Below are 19,346 nucleotides of genomic sequence, written 5' to 3'. Positions count from 1 at the left end.
AAGAACAAAATCCAAAGTTAGAAGAAAGGACATAATAAAGATCAGAGTGAAAACAAATGAAATAGAGACCAAAAAAACAAAAACAAACAAGAAAAAAAACAGTAGAAAAGTTCAGTGAAACTAAGAGTTCTTTGAAAAGATAAAATCGTCAAACTCTAGACCTGACACTGTAAAATTCCTAAACAAAAACACAGAAAAGAGGGTTTTTGCATCTGTGTTCATACATATAAGCTCTCTGACACTGAAGTGATATATGACTCCAAAAGCAAGGGAAACAAAAGTAAAAATAAACAAATGGACTACATTAAACTAAAAAGCTTTCGCACAGCAAAGGAAACCATCATCAAGACAAAAAGGCAACCCTCTGGAGGGAGGAGATATCTGTAAACCATATAACCAATAGGGAATTAATATCCAAAATACATAAAGAACTCATACAACAAAACAAGAAAAAAAAATTGACTAAAAAAGAGCAGAGGATCTGAATAGACATTTAGCCAAAGAAGACGTAGAGACAGGCAACAGGCACTTGAAAATACGTTCATCACTAATTATTAGGAAAATACAAATAAAAACAAAAGTAAGATATCACCTAACACTGAGAATGGCTATTGTCAAAAAAAAGAAATAACAAGTGCTGACAAGGCTGTGGAGAAAAGGGAATGCTTGTACATCGCTAGCGAAATTGTAAATTGGTACAGCCGCTATGTAAAACATTCTTCTAAAAATTAAGAAGAGAACTGCCATATGACACAGGTATTCTACTGGGTATTTTTCCAAAGAATATAAAAACATGAACTCAAAAGGTTACAGGTTCCCATATGTTCATTGCAGTATTATTTACAATAGCTAAGATATGAAAGCAAACTAAATGTCCAAAAAGTGAATGGATAAAGAAGATATGGTATATTTACACAATGGACTATGACTCAACCATTAAAAAAAAAAATGAAATCTTGCCATTTTCGACATGGATTGAACTTAAGGGTATTACACTCAGCAAAGTAAGTCAGACAGAAAAAAGAGAAATACCATGTGATTTCATTCATACATAAATCTAAAAAATCAAAACAAAAGAATAAACAAAACAAGACAAAAACAAACTCACAGATACAGTGAATACATTAGTGGTTACCAGAAGGGGAGGGAGTAAGGAAAAGGGATGAAGGGAGTCAACTATACGGCACTGGGTGGTATTAGACTTCTGGTGATCCCTCTGTAGAGTATACAATTTTGAATTATAAAGCTGTATACCCAAGACCTACTTAATTAAAAAAAAAAAAAAAAAAAAAGATTTCTCTCCAGAATGTGTTATGTTATTCAGTAAATATCTAGTATTCATTCTCACATTTTTTATCTTTGGCCAACAAATTTTTTATTTATTTTACTTTCTCTCAGATATCAAAATTCTATTTATTTAAAAAAATTTTTTCTTTTTGCTTTCCCCTTTGCTCCTTGGCTCAGACTCTCTAGTTTCTTTCATTGTATTTGTAGGTGGGAAGAAGAGGGAGTCTTAAAATTCAAAGAAATGATAATCATACAATGTCAAATTGGACACAGGCCCGTATTTGAGCAAATGAAAAAATAGTAAATCTGTGAGCATTTCTTATGGATAAGGAATAAATATTAATAAATTATTTTATTTAAATTAAATTATTTAATTATTTAAATTAAATAATATAAATAAATATTAATTTTTAATATCTTGAAAGATGACCTATTTACCAATATATTTTAAGAACAGAGTCCAAAAATTACTCCGAAGAGTTCAAACAATAATTATTTGCAAAACATCACAATATAGAAGAGAAAAACTAACCACATTAACCTTTCATTAAAAAAAGCATATGGTGGGTGCCTGCATGGCTCAGCTGGTTAAGCATCTGCCTGATCCCAGGGTCCTGGAATCAAGCCCCCCCATCGAGTCCCGCATCAGAATCCCTGCTCAGCGGGAAGCCTGTTTCTCCCTCTCCTCCAGGCTCATGATCTCTGTCACAATCTCTGTCTCTCTCAAATAAATAAATAAATCTTTAAAAAAAAAAAAAGAAAGAAAGAAAAAAAAAAAAAGGGAATAAAACTGGTCTCAATTTCTATGCATTACCAGTATCAAGGGTGGCCTATACAAATTATTAGATCACAAAATCGGTTTTTGAACTGGAAGCAACTTTAGGGATTGTCTAAACGCAAATTCCCCAGTTCATAAATGAGATTCAGACCCTGTATCAGTCACTTACCCAACTAAACTCAGAATGACTTGAGGACTCTCAAAAGCTGTATTATTGAAACAATAAAAACAAATACACTGAAGAAAGCTCAATGTCCTTGACCCAGCCCTGCCATGCTTCCAGACTTTGTTCTGTACTACTGTCTTAACTTCGAGGTATACTTTCTAGTGGTGATATACAAAGATTTTCTAAGGAGTACACAGGCACAATTAGTTTTAAGATCAATTTCTAGATCTTCAACTTTCTTAAATACTCTTAGTCTGTTCAGGCTGCTGTTAAAAAACACAAAATGGGCGGCTTTTAAATAACAGAAACATAATCCTTACAGTTCTGAAGGCTGAGAAGTCCCAAGTTCAAGACACTGCAGATTCAATGTCTAGTAGGGACCTGTTTCCTAGTTCATAGACAGCAGTCTTTTTGCTGTGTATTTACACATTAGAATTTGACTATGAGGCTCTCTGGGTCCTCTTTCATAAGGGAGTAATTCCAGTCATAAATGCTCCATCCTCATGACCTAATCGCCTCCCAAAACCTTACTTCCAAATACCATCACTTTGGGGATTAGGTTTCAAACTATGAATTTGGCATCATTCTCCTTCCTAAAAACTATGTAAGAACTGAAGTCTAAGCCTCTGTTTTCCTCCCTCTCCTGTGATAATCATTCCTCTCTCACTTTGTAGAAGAAAGCTGTGATGCTCCACTGTGTAGTATGTAGTAAGAAGTATGTTTTTTGGTCTTCATCCAATGCTCCTGGCTCACAACTCCCAAACCCTTGGAATTTCCTAAGTGATAAGAGTAATGGGAACATCTTCTGTTATATTTGGTCTCAAGTTCTCAGTTACTGAAATAGCTTCACAGCCATAAAGGTGAAATGGGTGTCTTGTTATGTATAACAAGCCACTTTTGACCACACTTGAGTTTATGTTACTGCATTTGGAAAGCTCCTAAGGATAGAGGCTGCTTGTCAGGGGAACCAATCATGATTCATGGGTTGGAACTTTCAGTCTCACCCCTCCACATACACCTCCAATGAAGAGAGAGGGGCTGGAGGCTGAATCAGTCCCCAATAGCCAATGATTTCATCAATCCTATCTACATAACAAAGCCTCCATAAAAATCCCCAAACTTTGGGGTTTAGGAGAGCTTCCGTGATGGTAAAGAATGCATCCATGTTCAGGACGGTGGTGCATCCCAAACCCCACAGAGACCAAATCTCCTGCACTAGGAACCCTCTGCCCCCTTCCTTTCTGACACTATCTCTAGGTGGTATCAGAATGAGTTAAGTTGTGGACCCTAGCTGGTATCCATAAGTGTGAGAAGCAAAACAAAGTATTCTGTGAGCAGACTATTAAAAATAAAGGAGAGGTACCAGAAGGGAAGTGGGTTTTTCCTTCTTTAAAGAAGCCATTCCTGATTCTTACTCCATCTGACTCTCACCTTGGTACATGATAGTGCTAAGAGGCAAAACCCAGGGCTCTAAACAGAGATCACTCAAAAAATCTGCACTACTACATTTCTTAACAGAAATATCACTACCCTCCCCAATCTACCCATCAAGAACTGCAATTAGCATGAAATTTTACTTTTATGTTTAACAGATTTTTAAATCTGTCAAATGTTTACATCATTTTAATCGACTGTATATTAGGAATAATTAAAAGATAACTCAATTCTGGAGGACCTGGCTGGCTCAGTTGGAAAAGCATGCAGCTCTTGATCTTGGGGCTGTGAATTTGAGCCCCATGTTGGGTATACAGATTACTTAATAAACCTAAAAAAAATTAAAATTATAAAATTTAAAAGATAACCCAATTCAGAAAAAAAATTAAATTATAATCTTAAATTCTATGCATTTTTATTATAGAATCTTTTGAAACTCTATTACCTATATTCTTGTGAATACAGTGAATCTGTACTCAGTCAGAGGCAGTCTCTCTACCTTTTTTTTTTTTTTAAGATTTTTATTTATTTATTTGACAGAGATCACAGGTAGACAGAGAGAGAGGAGGAAGCAGGCTCCCTGCTGAGCAGAGAGCCCAGTCTCTCTACCTTTTAAACTATGTCTAGAATGTCCTCAATTTCCCTACACTTGCCCCACTGTCAAATGAAACTGCATCCTCTCCTGAGGTCTCCTGGACCCTTCTCTTTCCCCACCCAGGCTACACTCCTATCTCTTCCCATCTCATTTAACACTTTTCTCCATCCACTGTTCTCCCCATCCATCACCTCCTTTTCTCTTGGCCTATTAAAACAAACAAACCAACCACCACCAAAAAAACCCACTTTCTTTCCTCATCCTGAAAAAGAATAAAGTAAAAAGCTTTTCCTTGATCACATCATCCTACACCCTTATTTACTTTCACAGTCAAGCATCTTGAAAGAATAGTCTACACACTCGCTCACTACTGTCTCCATTTCCTCAGTAATTATTCATTCCTCAGTTTCCAGAAATGACTTCGGTTTCTACCATCATGTTGAAGATATCTGAGCAAAGGTCAACAGCAACTCTGTGCTACCAAGCCTCCTGAGACAAGTGCAGTATTAATTGTTCTGGTCTTGTATGCCTTCTCTGCAGCATCGAACAGTTCAGTGCTTACCCTATACATGCCCTCCTCCCTTGGTTTCATGGACATTACTCTTCCTTTCTCCAACAGTACCTTCTAAGTCAGCCCTTCTGAGAGCTCTTCCTCTGGCCATCATGCAATGCACATGCTTCTAAGGATTTATTCTCTGTCCTTGCAGATTTTCAATTGTGTGAAACATCTCACCTATACACACAAACCACAAAAGCCTATCCCCTTGCCATTTAAAAAAACCTAGGCTGACAGTCTCACTATGTCCCTGCCCTGGTAGACTGATCTTGACCATTACCAAGGAAAAAATTCTAATTCTAAGACCAAAGGGACAATAAGAGAGGCTTCTGCAAAAGATGAAAAATAGGGTGAGATTTATGCTTCTAGATCCCTCTACCCTTCACATGTTGATCCTAACTCCATATTGATAACCCCCATATGATCCTAACTCCATAGTGTCCCCTAGGCCAGCTAGTGATCCCTGAACTCAGACCAGTAGCTGATTCCACCACACGCTACTACCTTAGGGACAAACAGAGAAGCAAAGTGCCACATCTGAACTGACCAATTAATCCTGACCAAGAGACACTCTTAAGTGACAGCTTTCTAAATTAGCCAAAATAACTACACAATCAACTACTTCCAAACACTGGGTCAGAATTTTCACTTTAATTTCCCTAATTCATTCACCTCAGTAGTCCTGATGAGAGGCAGTGAGGAGGAATGGTATAGAACACGGGGTACTATTAAATGCCCAAAAATGATAAACCAAGTTTTCATTTACTTGTCAGTTTTCAACTACGGAAAGAGGGGGAAGGTGAGATTAAAATGGTGCTCTGCAAAGAATCACTTCAATCATTCACCCTTATCAGTATCAGTCATCCCACCAGTGTTAACTTGGGCCACCTAAGTATCCTTCTTGAGACCTAGACTTGGCAACAGAACAAGACAGACTGATGACAGAGAGACAGAGATGAAAAGGAGAAACCGCCTCATCTTCAGGAAGGAGTGAAACAAATCTCAACAGTAATGTAGCCTGGCCTCTAACTCTTTTATTAAATGCAAATGCCCCTCTAAGAAAAGGCATACCATACTTATAAATATTAATATGACTATCTAAGAAGGGATTTGTTGACAATGAGTAAAGTGGTTGCACCCCACCTAGTATTGGGAAAGGCAGAGATGACCAAGTGCCAGTGACAGGTAAAATGAGAAGGTGTCAAAGACAAATTCTGCCTATAGCCAGCCTGGGCAATTTCAAAATATTCAGTCTGCCATTTCTGAAATATTCATTATAAAGGATAGAGTGCAAAACCAGTAAGGCATGGTCTACACTATCAGAGAGTATTGAACATTGTTCATTGATCATTCTGTGGCTGTTACTATAATTCTGAATCTACCCTCCAAAGCTGTTTTAAACATTGTCTTTCTAGGAGACCATTTTGTTTACGGGAAATGCAATCTTACCTACATCTGTATAAACACAAAAGAATATGCTTGACTCATTGTGTCCCACCATAATATTAGGTGCAGGATGACTCATTTTATGAGTCAAGAATTTAATGAATGGCAACTGCTTAACTATTTTGAGCTGCTACCAAGCATCAAGTCAGCCTTTCCAAAAATATGAATGCCTGTTTCTGAGTCACCAATGCCTCCCTCTCTCCATCTAATAAATGTTAGTGTAACAAAGTGATGAAGGACTTTGGAGGTAGCTGCCAAGGTTTGAACTCCCACTCTGCCATATATAAGCCCTGTGACCCTGAGAAGTTATTTAACCTGTCTGTTCTTCAGTTTTGGTATCTGTAAAATGGGAAAAAAACTAATAGGGCTACAGTGAAGCTTAAAATGGATCAATACACAGAAAGCACTTGGACCTGTGCCTGGCATTCAAGAAATGTTAGATACTATCACTAATTATTGTATTTCTAATAAAAAGAAGCTGATGGCTTTCTCCAAGATTTCTCTGCTAGGTAAAAATAATCTCCCTTAGAAAGCCTAAATATTGACAACACTGCTCATGAAAGCCAGGGAGTCAACAATGAGAATAAGCATCAATGGCCTGGACAGGCTGTGCACCACACAAACCTAAAAGCCCCAAAATTGTTTATTGTACCACAAATATTGGAGTCAGAGGTTTCAAGATTTTGTTAAGCCAGTTCTTGCAACATTCAAAATAAGGTAATGTAAGACGGTTTGGTCAAGTGTCAAGTCATGGGTTGTACAAACACTAGTTTACAGCAAAAATGACTATAAAAGTGATATGGTTCTTATTGGCTTTATTAAATTATATTTGAGGCCTTTTATTTTTCTAGCTGCCAATAATAGGGAGAAGAGTCCACTTGAGAACAAGAACCAAATTTAAATTAATTATAAATTTCAACATAACTTGGAAACCTCAGGTCAGCCTCTTTCTACATGCAAGACCAAAGACAGTATAGTTTACAATTTAATATCCAAACATATCACTAGCAAGCTAGGTTCCAATCCCAGCTACCACTATTAGCTGTAAGGCCCACAATATTTCATCTCTCTATAAAGGAAAAGGATATTGATAATCTCATAGAACCAAAAGAGAAGATAACATGAGAAAAATGTTAACAATAAACAGGAGTTATAACTATTAATAAATAACACAAGAAAATGTCACTTACTCAAGCTCTGAGACACGCCCCCACACATAAACGCACACAATTACAGTTAAAAAAGAAAAAAGATTCTGAGCCAAGGAGTAAGAAAATAATTTTAATTTCTTTCTATACAGTGGAAAACAGATTTTGATACCAGGAGAATATGAAGATAAATAAAATGTTATATTGCCAAAGCAAAGAGGTGTGAGAAAGAATCATAGACAGTTACTAAATAACATAAAAGAATTTGGAAAGAAAGAACTTATTTTTCATTAGGTATCAAAGGTGAAGTCTATTAGGCAGGAGGATGTATGATGGAAAAACTCACCCAACCAGAGTAGGCTCTGACATACTACAATTTAAAATGATTATATCATAAATTAGGTAAATTAATATTTGGAATAGCCAATTTAATATAGATTGTCATAAATTTATTCTGTGTAGTTTTACACTTACCTTTAACACACTTTATGTTCTGTATTTTATGTGTATCACAATAAAAAGGAAAAATGTAAAGGATATGCATAATCTACACAAGAAACACACATTTATTCTTTCATTCACTAGGTATCTACTTTTGCTAATATTCAATACCAGTAATCCAAAAAGCAGAGAAAAACAAAAGAATACCACATTTTGTCTGTAAAACTAGCAATTACAAAATAATTCCCAATGCTGACAAGAACACAGTTAAACAGACACTCACATACACATTTGTGGAAGTGTAAATGGCACAGGTTTTCTGGAAGGTAACCAGAGAAGTACACCAAAAGCTTTGCAAGTATTTATGCCCCTTCACCCACATTCCTTACCACAGATGTACACAATGACTGATACTATCTGGTCTTTACCATATACATAGTAATAATTTACTGATGGGGGCGCCTGGGTGGCTCAGTGGGTTAGGGCCTCTGCCTTCAGCTCGGGTCATGATCCCAGGGTCCTGGGATCGAGCCCCGCGTCGGGCTCTCTGCTTGGTGGGGAGCCTGCTTCCTCCTCTCTCTCTCTCTGCCTGCCTCTCTGACTACTTGTGATCTGTCAAATAAATAAATAAAAATCTTTAAAAAAAAAAAAATTCTACTGATGATCTCAATCTCTAACAATAAACAATTATTTAAATAATTTGTAACACAGCCATATGAAAGAACACAGAAGACCACTCATCTCATGTGACATGAAAAAATTCATGTGTTGTGTTAGATCACTAAATTTAAGACTATAAAACACTATGGGGATGCCTGGTGGCTCAGTTATTAAGCATCTGCCTGAGGCTCAGGTCATGATCCCAGGGTGCTGGGATTGAGCCCCGCATCTGGCTCCTGCTCAGTGAAAAGCCTGCTTCTCCCTCTCCTACTCCCACTGCTTGTGTTCCCTCTCTTGCTGTGTCTCTGTCAAATAAATATACAAAATCTTTAAAAAAAAAAAAAAAGACTCTAAACTACATGTAACATGACTACAATTTTCTAAAAAATAAAAACTGGAAAGCTAAACCCCACAATGTTAACAATAGTTATCTCTATCTCTATGATGATAGTTTTAAAAATTTTTATACTATGCTTTTTATTATTTTCCAAATTTCCTATGATAATCATGGATTATTTTTATAACCAGTGCAGTAGTCTTTCTGGTTTACACCCAAAATACCTATGCCACCTAAATCAATTCTGAGAATTCCACTCCTCTTGTCAATGACTGTACCCTAGGGCCAAAGAGGAGAGAGAAGGAGACACCTAGAATGGAGGCTTCAAGGAAAGGCTCCCTTGCTCCTGAGAAGGAAAGTAAGAGCAATATTGCTTTCTTCTAAATAAAGCTGCATCTAGATGATTCATTTATCTATCATTCAATACACATTTACCTGAACATCTAACTATGCAGTTTCAAGCTATCTATAAATATGGAGATTATATTTGCTATTATTTCTAGAAGTCCTAATGTAATAACTTTAATAGCTAAACACAAAAATCATAATTATCACTGATAAAGGAAATTTTCAACCTTTAATATTTGTAGGTCCTCCTTCTGGGCTCCCAGGGAAGCTATAGTTATATTTACTAAGGTCAAAATGACTCCACAAAACCTCAAACCATGTGCCCTATTTGGCCCCTGTGTGTGTACTGTACATATGCTTCATTAAAGAAAATAACCAAAAAGGAGCATTCTGAACACAAAAGATAAAAAAAAAAAAAAAAAAAAAAAAAAAAAGGGAAACTTCCCTATTCCCTCAAGATTAATGTCACACCGCCCTGCATATGCTAGAAACCTAAGATAGGGTCTGCAACTTTCTTGAAATGTCTTTTGTCTAATGATTTGTAACTTTGTATGTAAAAATGTATATGACCCTAAACCAAATGCTCTTTGCCAGAGCATTCTCTTCTTTGTGAAGACTGTCCATCCCAGGCAGCTGTCCTAACTTGGGCTCAAATAAAACTCTCTACCTTTTTTTAGAAATTCTAGAAGGTTTGTTCATTCTGCATTGACATCCTCCATCTTCCACTTTCTTCTTCACAGGAAAGAGACTTTGTTAGATAGATGATAGTACTGTGTAAGAAAACAAAACAAACACACTTACCACAACTAAAACCCAAACCGATCACATATAAACAAAACAAAAACAAAAACAAGGTAAGATAGTTTCAAACCATCGTTGCCATTTAACACATCATGGACAATAGTAGAAAAGACAAGAGGAAAAGGGAAACTCTGGAAGGAAAATTAAGGGTTCTATTTCTCTCATGCTAATTCTGAGGTTGTAAAAAACTACATGAATCTTCCATTTCCAGGCACCCAAGAATATACTAAAGCTAATGGCAGTTGTTAAAATCAGAGTAGGATCCTGAGTGGCTCAGTTGGCTAAGAGTCTGCCTTTGGCTCAGGTCATGATCCCAGAGTCCTGGGATGGAGTCCCACATTAATTAGGCTCCCTGCTCAGCAGGGAGTCTGCTTCTCCATCTCCCTCTGTCCCTCCTTGCTGCTCATGCTCTCTCATGCACGCAATTTCTTTCAAATAAATAAAATCTATAAAAAATAAAAATAAAATTTAAAAATAAAATCAGAGTAATTTTAAGTGTCAAAACTTGCTTTATGTACTCATGATGGAAATCTTTTTCAAAAGCAATTACATAATTCTCTGTCTTTGTAAAAAAACATCCTAAAATTTGGATGACTCAGGGGCTGCCTACCACTGAACATTACTGTATACTTTTATAATATAATAATGCCCTTAGGGATCACAGAGGTGTATATACTTCTTTGCCCCTACACTAAACAGCCCAGGTGGCTATGTTTTTTTATGTGACATTTGTTGGCTCATGTTTTAATTTGGAAAAAATGCTATGAAAATAGAAATCATCCAGTTACTAATATTTTTCAAAAATTGTTTTTCAGGGGCATCTGGCTGGCTCAGTCAAAGGAATGTGTGACTCTTGATTTCAGGGTTATGAGTTCAAGCCCCATATTGGGGGATAGAGATTACTTATATAAGTAAAACTTAAAAAATTAATTTTTCAGGGGCATCTGGGTGGTTCAGTGGGTTGAAGCCTCTGCCTTTGGCTGAGGTCATGATCCCAGGGTCCTGGGATCGAGCCCCACATCGGGCTCTCTCTGCTCAGCAGGGAGCCTGCTTCCTCCTCTCTCTCTCTCTCTCTCTCTGCCTCGCTGCCTACTTGTGATCTCTGTCAAATAAATAAATAAAATCTTTTAAAAAATTATTTAAAAATTTAATTTTTCAAAGGTAACAAAGACATAAATCACCTTAAATGCTAAGCAACTCATTACTGATTTGTTTATATATATATATATATACACACACATATATTTAAATATTTTATTTATTTATTTGTCAGAGAGAGAGAGCAAGCACAAGCAGGGGCAGCGGCAGGCAGAGGGAGAGGGAGAAGCAGATTCCCCACTGAGCAGGGAGCCCAACGTGGTACTCGATCCCAGGACCCTGGAATCATGACTTGAGCTGAAGGTAGACATTTAACCGACTGAGCCACGCAGCCGTCCCGATTCGTTTATATAAAAAGACATCAAATATACTACGCGAGGAAGCAAATAGCTTCTTCCTCAAAAGGGTCTCTTAATCTACTAAAATAAAATGATGGTGATTATTATTATTTCAGCACCTAACACATAGTGTTTACACTATGACAACAATTATAAGCGCTTTACACAAAGCTCAATCCCCACAATCCCATCTTACAGATGAGGAAACTGAAACAAAAAGCTGTTAAAGATCTTGCCTAATGTCACAAAGTGTGTGAGATAGGGCCATTTCCTGAGAAACACATCACATGCTCATCCACATCACAAATCACTGATGACATGTCACAAAAGGAGATGAAAGTTGAATATGAAGAGTAACTTTTGTTTGTTTTTATCCATATCCAAAGCAAAATTTTTCAGAGCCCACAACCCGAAATATTTGGCTTCTTTTCTTAAAAACTCATGTTATTCTGAGCAGTCCCATTCCTCACTTCTGTCCACACTGCTTAATTCCTCTCTTAAGTCTAACAAACCTATCCTGTCCCATCCCATCCCACCAACTCAGTGCCTGCAGTCACATGCTAAATGCTCAGTGGGTCCTTCCAATAGGCAGAGGCTATCTCTCTATCTGTTTACACATCCTAAATTTACCCAACCAAACTTCCAAAGGGAAACCACAATGTCTGCCTCTGCCAAAGGAGAAAGGGAGCAAAATGTTTTCCATCCAGTTTAAAAGAATTCTATTTGTCAAACCAATTTGATGATGCTGGATGAACTGAATACTTCCATCTGACTGCCTCACCATCCACTATTTAATAAGAAATTGTTACAATTTCCAAATGGAAATCATTCAAATTGCCTTCAAGGAGTAAAACTAGAATTTTTTTCCTTTTTTGTCAACAACAAAATACTGTAAATAAGAGCCACATATCTGCAACATGCTTTTTTTCAGTATAAGAATTTATTTCTACCCACCTCATATAAAAATTCAAGACAGATCTCCAAAATAAGGGTTGGAGTCAATATTTTTTTATTGTTATCTAGTAGTAAAATCAGTTTTTCCACCTGATAAGTTTCACCCATTCACCCAAGTTCAGTGCACAGTTTCTCTTAAGAGCTCTGAAATTTTAGTTCTCAGCTGCAGATTACTGTGTCAAATTCTTAATAATCTACGTATTAGAAAAGGGATATCAGAGAGAAAAGTAAAATGACTGACATTTAATATTAACAAGTGGGATAAGAAATTGTTTCTTCTTTTCTAAAAACATTCTTAACTTTCTCTAAAACATAGGCTAATGTTCAGCAAGAAAGTACAATTTGTAAAGTCCTGTTTTGTTTATAATTTCATTGTTCACATTGATCATGTCTTTTTTATATAAGATAATCTGTCTTTGCTAAGACCATATATAGAAGAAAATTCAACTCATTATGGCTGGTGTAATAACTATTGTTCCAGAAGACCTTAGTTATAAATGTTGATGTATTTTATCTGGCCATGCAGTTGAAAACTACTGGATCATTTCAAGACAGTGATTTAATCTTAGTATGCACTAATATAAACTCTATTGGCAAGTTGTAATTTAATATGTATACCATATTTATGGTTGTGCTTCCCATAAATGTCCCTTTACATGTTCTCATAATAGCTAATAGTTACAACACTTAGCACATGGATTCAGCGTTAAGTCTGGTCCCTGATAGGGGTGCCTGGGTGGCTCAGTCATTGGGCGTCTGCCTTCGGCTGGGGTCCTGGTCCCGGCGTTGTGGGATCGGGCCCCGCATCGGGCTCCCTGCTCTGCGGGAAGCCTGCTTTCTCTCTCCCATCCCCCCTGCTTGTGTTCCCTCTCTCACTGTCTCTCTCACTGTCAAATAAATAAAATCTTAAAAAAAAAAAAAAAGTCTGGTCCCTGATATTCTGCATTACCAAGCTCTTGCCATGACACACATTCCCTGTGCTCTTCCACCTTGAGTACAGTTTGTTGAGTATTTACATCTCGTGCTTCTGATTAATCCTATAGCATTTCACTCTTTTCCTTATTTCCATTTATACTTCCTTTCACTATTTTCTGTCTGTCTTAGAGTTTCATTTCATCTAAGAGTTTCATATTAATCTACAGTTTATCCTTTATATATATTAGTAGTGTGTCTTCTACAATTTCTCACAGGTACTTCAGTTCTTCTTTTTCTAATTTTCCAAACCTTAAAAATATCAGTCGAGGTAAATGTTCTGATGCATACAAAATTCTTATATATAGCATTATCTATGTGTCTCCCAACAGTGAAGTATACATAAATTTAAAAAGTATGGTTTTCACACAATCACTAAGTGTCTGCAATCCACTGGATTGGAGTGGGAACCTATAAACTACATAACCAAACCTTGAGTATACTATAAAGACAGCACTCTATAAAAAGGTAGCTGCCTTTTAGAGGGGAAAAATAATTTCATGCATTAACACCAATTAAGTTAAAGCTTATGATCATATAAAATTCATAAATCATCCCTCTTCACAAAATTCACATAAATCCCAATATTTAGGGATGCCTGAGAGGCTCAGAGGATTAAGTGTCTACCTCTGTCACAGTTCATCATTCCAGGGTCCTGGAATTCAGCCCTGCATCAGGCTCCTTGCGGAACAGCTTCTCCTTCTCCCTCTCCCTCTGCCTGCTACTCCCCTTGCTTGTGCTTTCTCTCTCTCTCACAAATGAATAAAATCTTTAAAAAAAAATTTTTTAAATACTCATGAATTCTCTATCATCCCTTCAAATTAAAAAACATTATTTTAATTTTAACCTTAAGTGTAAGATACATATTGCAGAACAGAACTTAAACATGCCTAAAGTTTAGGCTAGAGACTGCTCCCAGTAAACTGGTCTTCGTGTAAATCTAATCTTGCAGTAAACTCTGAAGACTGTCGGGGGATTGCGGTGCATCAGTTACTCCTACTGCCTGAGTGGGCAGGCATATTACTGAGTTCCAGAACACTAGCACTCTAGCAAGGGGAGAGGGATAACCAAAAACATATAAAACCTCATAAGAACTGCTAAAGGGGTTTCTCATGCAAGGTAGATCCACCATATGGGAAACTCTGGGGCAACTGAGAAGCCTATACTTTGGTCAGGGATCATGCATGCTTTCCTCTTGATCCAAAAGTTTCTAAACTTTTGCCATTAAGAAAACCAAACATCTCCCAAGTTTATCTTTTTGTCACCAGTATGCACATTAACCCACAGATCTTAAAGCCTAATTAATTGCCAGAAAGATAAATGCCTTATTTTGGGTCCCCCAGAAGCAGATCATGAGAAAACAATTTGAGAAGAGATCCTGTATTTGGACGGTAAACACTATTAGACAAGTGGAGGTGACAGAGGGAACAAAAGGGAGCTAATAAAGATTTATTAAGCCAACTACCTGGGTCAGTAACCGGAGTTCTGGGAAACGGTACCAAACACACTCCTCAGAAACAAAATATATAGTAAAACTGCAGAAAACTAAAGGCACAGAGGAAGCATACAGAGTCTCAATGTTCTGGATGAAACTGGTAACCCAGAATTCTATAACCAGCAAAAAGTATTTTTTAAGGATGGGGGCACCTGGGTGGCTCAGTTGATTAAGTGTCTGGTTAAGGGGCTGCCTTTGGCTCAGGTCATGATCCCAGTTTCGTGGGACTGAGTCCCACACTGCACTCCTTGCTTGGCGGGGAGCCTGCTTCTCTCTCCCTCTCTGCCCCTCCACTTGCTTGTGCTCTCTCTCTCAAAGAAATAAAATCTTTTTTTTTTTAAGTTTTGTGGTTTTTTTTTTTTTTAAGGATAAAGATGCAATAAAAACATTATCAGGTAGGTAGATTTTAAAAAGTGGGAGAGTTTACCAGTAAACCAGCAAAGAAAATTCTGAGGAAAGTTCTTTTGGTAGAAGAATTATCCCAGGAGGCAGATGGAAGGCAGAAGTAACAGAAGAAAAAAGCAATTATGTATAAAATGTAAACAACTGACAACAGCAAAAGTGCATAAACTAGGAGTTAAACTGTTATAAACTCTTTATATTGTCCCAGAGAAGATGAAAGGTAGAGTTCTGTAAATTAAATATGTATGTTGCAGTTTCTAGGCTAACCATTAAAAAGAACAGAGTACGTAATTTTGAAACTAACAGAAATAAACTATGAAATGATTTTTTTAAAATCATCAAAAGAATACAAGGAAGGAAAGAAAATGAAATACAGAGTGGTTGAAGCTAAAAGAAAAAAGGAAATAAAAGGCAGACTTAAATCCAACTATATTGCTGGTCACATTCAATATAAATATACTAAAGAATCTAGTTTAAAAAAGATGGTTGGATTGAATTTTTAAAATTCAATTCACTGTTTATCTGAGTGACAACTAAAACTTAAGGATAAAGAAATGCTGAGTATGGCTACAAACATTAACAATTAACAATGTAACTATTTCTATTTAAATCAGCTTTACAGCAAAATCATTACTCATTTAATAATTATAAAAGTCAATTCAGAACCTGGTGAATTGCTATAATTGCTAAATACTGCTATAAAGACTTATATTTGGTATATACCAAATAATATAGTATCAAGCCACATAAAGCAAAAACTAACAAAACTCCAAGAAGAAACAGAATAGTTCCATAATCAAAATAAGTGGGATGGAACTAAAGCATTTATAGCTGTGAATGTGTTTATTTTTTTAAAAGACTTTAAAATTAATGTACTCTAACCTTATACTACCACTCAAAATGGGTCAGAACTTTAGTATAAAGGCAGAAACTATAAAACTCTTTGAAGAAAACACAGGGGAAAGGCTTCATGACATTGGATTTGGCAAGTGATTTTTTTCACTTTAACATCCAACTTAGAGGTAACAAAAGAAAAATATAAAGAAACTGGACTTCAGGGGCACCTGAGTGGATCAGTGGGTTAAGCTCTGCCTTTGGCTCAGGTCATGATCTCAGGGTCCTGGATATAAGCCCAGCATCAGGCTCTCTGCTCAGCGAGAAGTCTGCTTTCCCCCCTTTCTCTGCCTGCTGCTCTGCCTACTTGTGATCTCTCTCTGTCAAATAAATAAATAAAATCTTTTAAAAAAAAAAAAAGAATGCCTGAGCAGGAAATTTCTCATTAGCCTCATGTAAAGAAATTTCTAGAAAAGCTAGAAAGGGAAAAAATAGTTATAAAGTATTCTTTAAAAAACCATCTACCCCTTTTTTAGTTCTCCTTCAAGCTTCCCACATTTTGATTTAAAATTGTCTCCTTTGTCTTTTTTCCACCGCCTGTTTTGTTTCTGGTATTATTGCTGATGGCCACCACAAGGTCAGAAGGACCTCACTGCAAGGTTATAACATGCTCTTTCGGATGTTTCATCTTGGGTGCAGCTATAAGGCATAAATAACTTTCTAAAGTGTTGTCACTCATCATTTAGAATCACTTTGGTACCTCTTAGTTCAGTGAATGGATGCTCCATTCTTCTGTAGTAGTGATGTAACATTAAGTAGATTTTAATGGCAGAATTTTATATGATTTGGCTTTTATTTTTTGAGGCTTAATTTTAAAAGACCACTATTTTAACCATTTTGAAACATGTAATTCATTAGCTTTAAGTGCACTCACGTTGTTGTACAACTTATTACCACTTCCTAATTTCAGAACATTTCCACTGTCCCCAAAAAGAAACCCCTTACCCAGTAAGTGGTCACTTACCAATCCCTGCTTAACCTCTTCCTCACCCCAGCCCCTGGCAACCACTAATCTGTTTGTGTCCTTATGGATTTGTCTTTTTGATATTTTATATAAATGGAATCGGGCTGTATGTGGCTTTTTGTGGCTGAATTCTTTCACTTACCATGTTCTCAAGGTTCACCCATAGTGTGGCATGTATCAGTTTTTCATTCCTTTTAAAGGCTGAATAATACTCCATTGTATAGATATGCCGTATTTTATCTGTTCATTTGTTAATATATATTTGGGTTGCTTCTACTTTCTGGCTGTTATGAATAATGCTGCTGTGAATGTATGTGCACAAGTTTTTGTTTGGATACCTGTTTTCATTTTTCTTGGGTCTGTATCTAGGAGTAGCATTGTGGATTATATGATAATTCTATGTTTAACTTTTTGAGGAACTGCTAAACTTTTCCATGATGGCTACAGAAAAGTATTAAATTTTATATAGTTTTTAATTTTTATGAAGTCCAGTTTCTTTTTTTTTTTTAAGATTTTATTTATTTGACACAGAGAGAGATTACAAGTAGGCAGAGCAGCAGGCAGAGAGAGAGAGAGGAGGAAGCAGGCTCCCCGCTGAGCAGAGAGCCCGATGCGGGACTCGATCCCAGGACTCTGAGATCATGACCTGAGCCGAAGGCAGCGGCTTAACCCACTGAGCCACCCAGGTGCCCCATTGCTCAGGCATTCTTAAATCTCCACTTCATTACTACATCACAAATGAGGAACGTGTCATTTAGCGACCCTAATATTAAACTACCTCACTGGAGTTAGGAATATCACACACAGCTTCTTCAAATTCCTCATCACCATCTCTGTCTCCATCTTTCTCATCTGTGTGGAGACATTCCCAGTCTATAACACCTTCACCATCTAGAATGCAGGAGGAAACTTTCCCCTAGCATTATGATTGGTTAATGCTTCACATTAACTTTGTGTTAGACAAAGAAAATCATGTCTAAAAATTATGAAGTCAAACTGGACTCACACGAAAGGTTATTTTAGGAACTGACAAATGTCTTCAATATTGGATATTTCCTATCTGTTATCCAGCTCTGACCTTTTACAGAATATCTCCATAAGAATAATGAACTCTTCATATCCTCATAGCACAAACTATTCATCTACCCAACTTCTTCATTTTCTCATTCACTGGAGCAATATTCACAATGGCAAGCATACTCACTGAAACAGGCTCACCAACTTGATGACTTTCATGGACTCATTCAGGTTATAGTTCGCAGCTACAATCTAGACAATGTAGTCTTTATCCAAAATTTTATGGTTCACACCAAGAACCAGCATTTTCTTAGACTGTAAGGTTTTCTCTTCTCTTTCATCAATAGGACTAGAGGTTGGCTTTCTTTATGAAACCATGAAAAAAATGCTTTATTACTTCATGAGAACTAAGGTATAAGCTCTGATGATGGGTGGGTAGTAAAGCTACCCTGAGAGGCAGGTTATGAGGGCTGAGACAGGCTTACTACGTCAATATCTCATGCCCCCGAATTGACTCACAGTACCTACTACTCAAATATGTCTCAGCAAAACCACAATTCAGTGTATGTCATCAATTTTTTAGATCAATTGTGAATAGTCAAAACTACACAAGTTAAATCTCAAAATATAAAGTCTGCTGCATGTTATTTTATAACCCCTCTATATTAATTCCAATTTAAAATGACATAGGATAAAAATACACTGATTTCACATATGAGGAGGCTTCATTTCCAGAAAAAAAACAAAGAGCCAGATGTCTTCTGGATGACAAAGATGACTTTGGTAAAGTAAGTGAAAAAAACATCATATATGAAAGAACTATACTTTTTTCATTGCTCCTTTACATAGTATATCAAATCCATAGTCCTTTGTTAAGACTTCTTTATTCTTATTCAAAGGTAATTCATTTGCATTTTTCGATAGGGTTTTAGCAAAGTATAAATTAGGAAATTACACAGCCTTTGCGGTACAATACTTCGGGCATATTAAATTCTCCTGATTATATTAATAAAAGTACTCTCAGAAACAACAGTTCCAGACAACACTGCCTTAGGAAAAATACATGGTTAATGAATCTATCAGGAAGGAAGGTAAAGCCTAAGTGTTAAAGATGCTAAGAAGTTTTAGGCAGAATTTGGGTGTTAGAAAGAGAAAACGCAGGGTATATTAAGAAGCCAAGTAAGCACACATCCTGTGTTAGGACAAGACTGGACT

General features: G+C 36.6%; 1 protein-coding gene across 2 annotated transcripts in view; it reads right to left on the bottom strand.

The window, feature by feature from the left end:
• FANCC (FA complementation group C) overlaps positions 1-19,346 on the bottom strand; it is a 272,052-nt gene that overhangs the window by 214,180 nt on the left and 38,526 nt on the right. The window contains exon 1 of one of the 2 annotated variants that reach the window (XM_044265750.1): positions 9,864-9,985. The exons of the other annotated variant lie outside the window; for it this stretch is intronic. Coding sequence (XP_044121685.1) covers positions 9,864-9,895 — 32 coding nt within the window. The 5' untranslated portion in view covers positions 9,896-9,985. Of the gene's footprint in view, positions 1-9,863; positions 9,986-19,346 lie in introns of those variants that run through there. 2 annotated transcript variants of the gene reach the window in all.

The sequence above is a fragment of the Neovison vison genome, chromosome 9 (assembly GCF_020171115.1).
Source record: "Neovison vison isolate M4711 chromosome 9, ASM_NN_V1, whole genome shotgun sequence".
Classification (NCBI taxonomy): domain Eukaryota; kingdom Metazoa; phylum Chordata; class Mammalia; order Carnivora; family Mustelidae; genus Neogale; species Neogale vison.
This window is presented reverse-complemented; position numbering and strand designations above follow the sequence as displayed.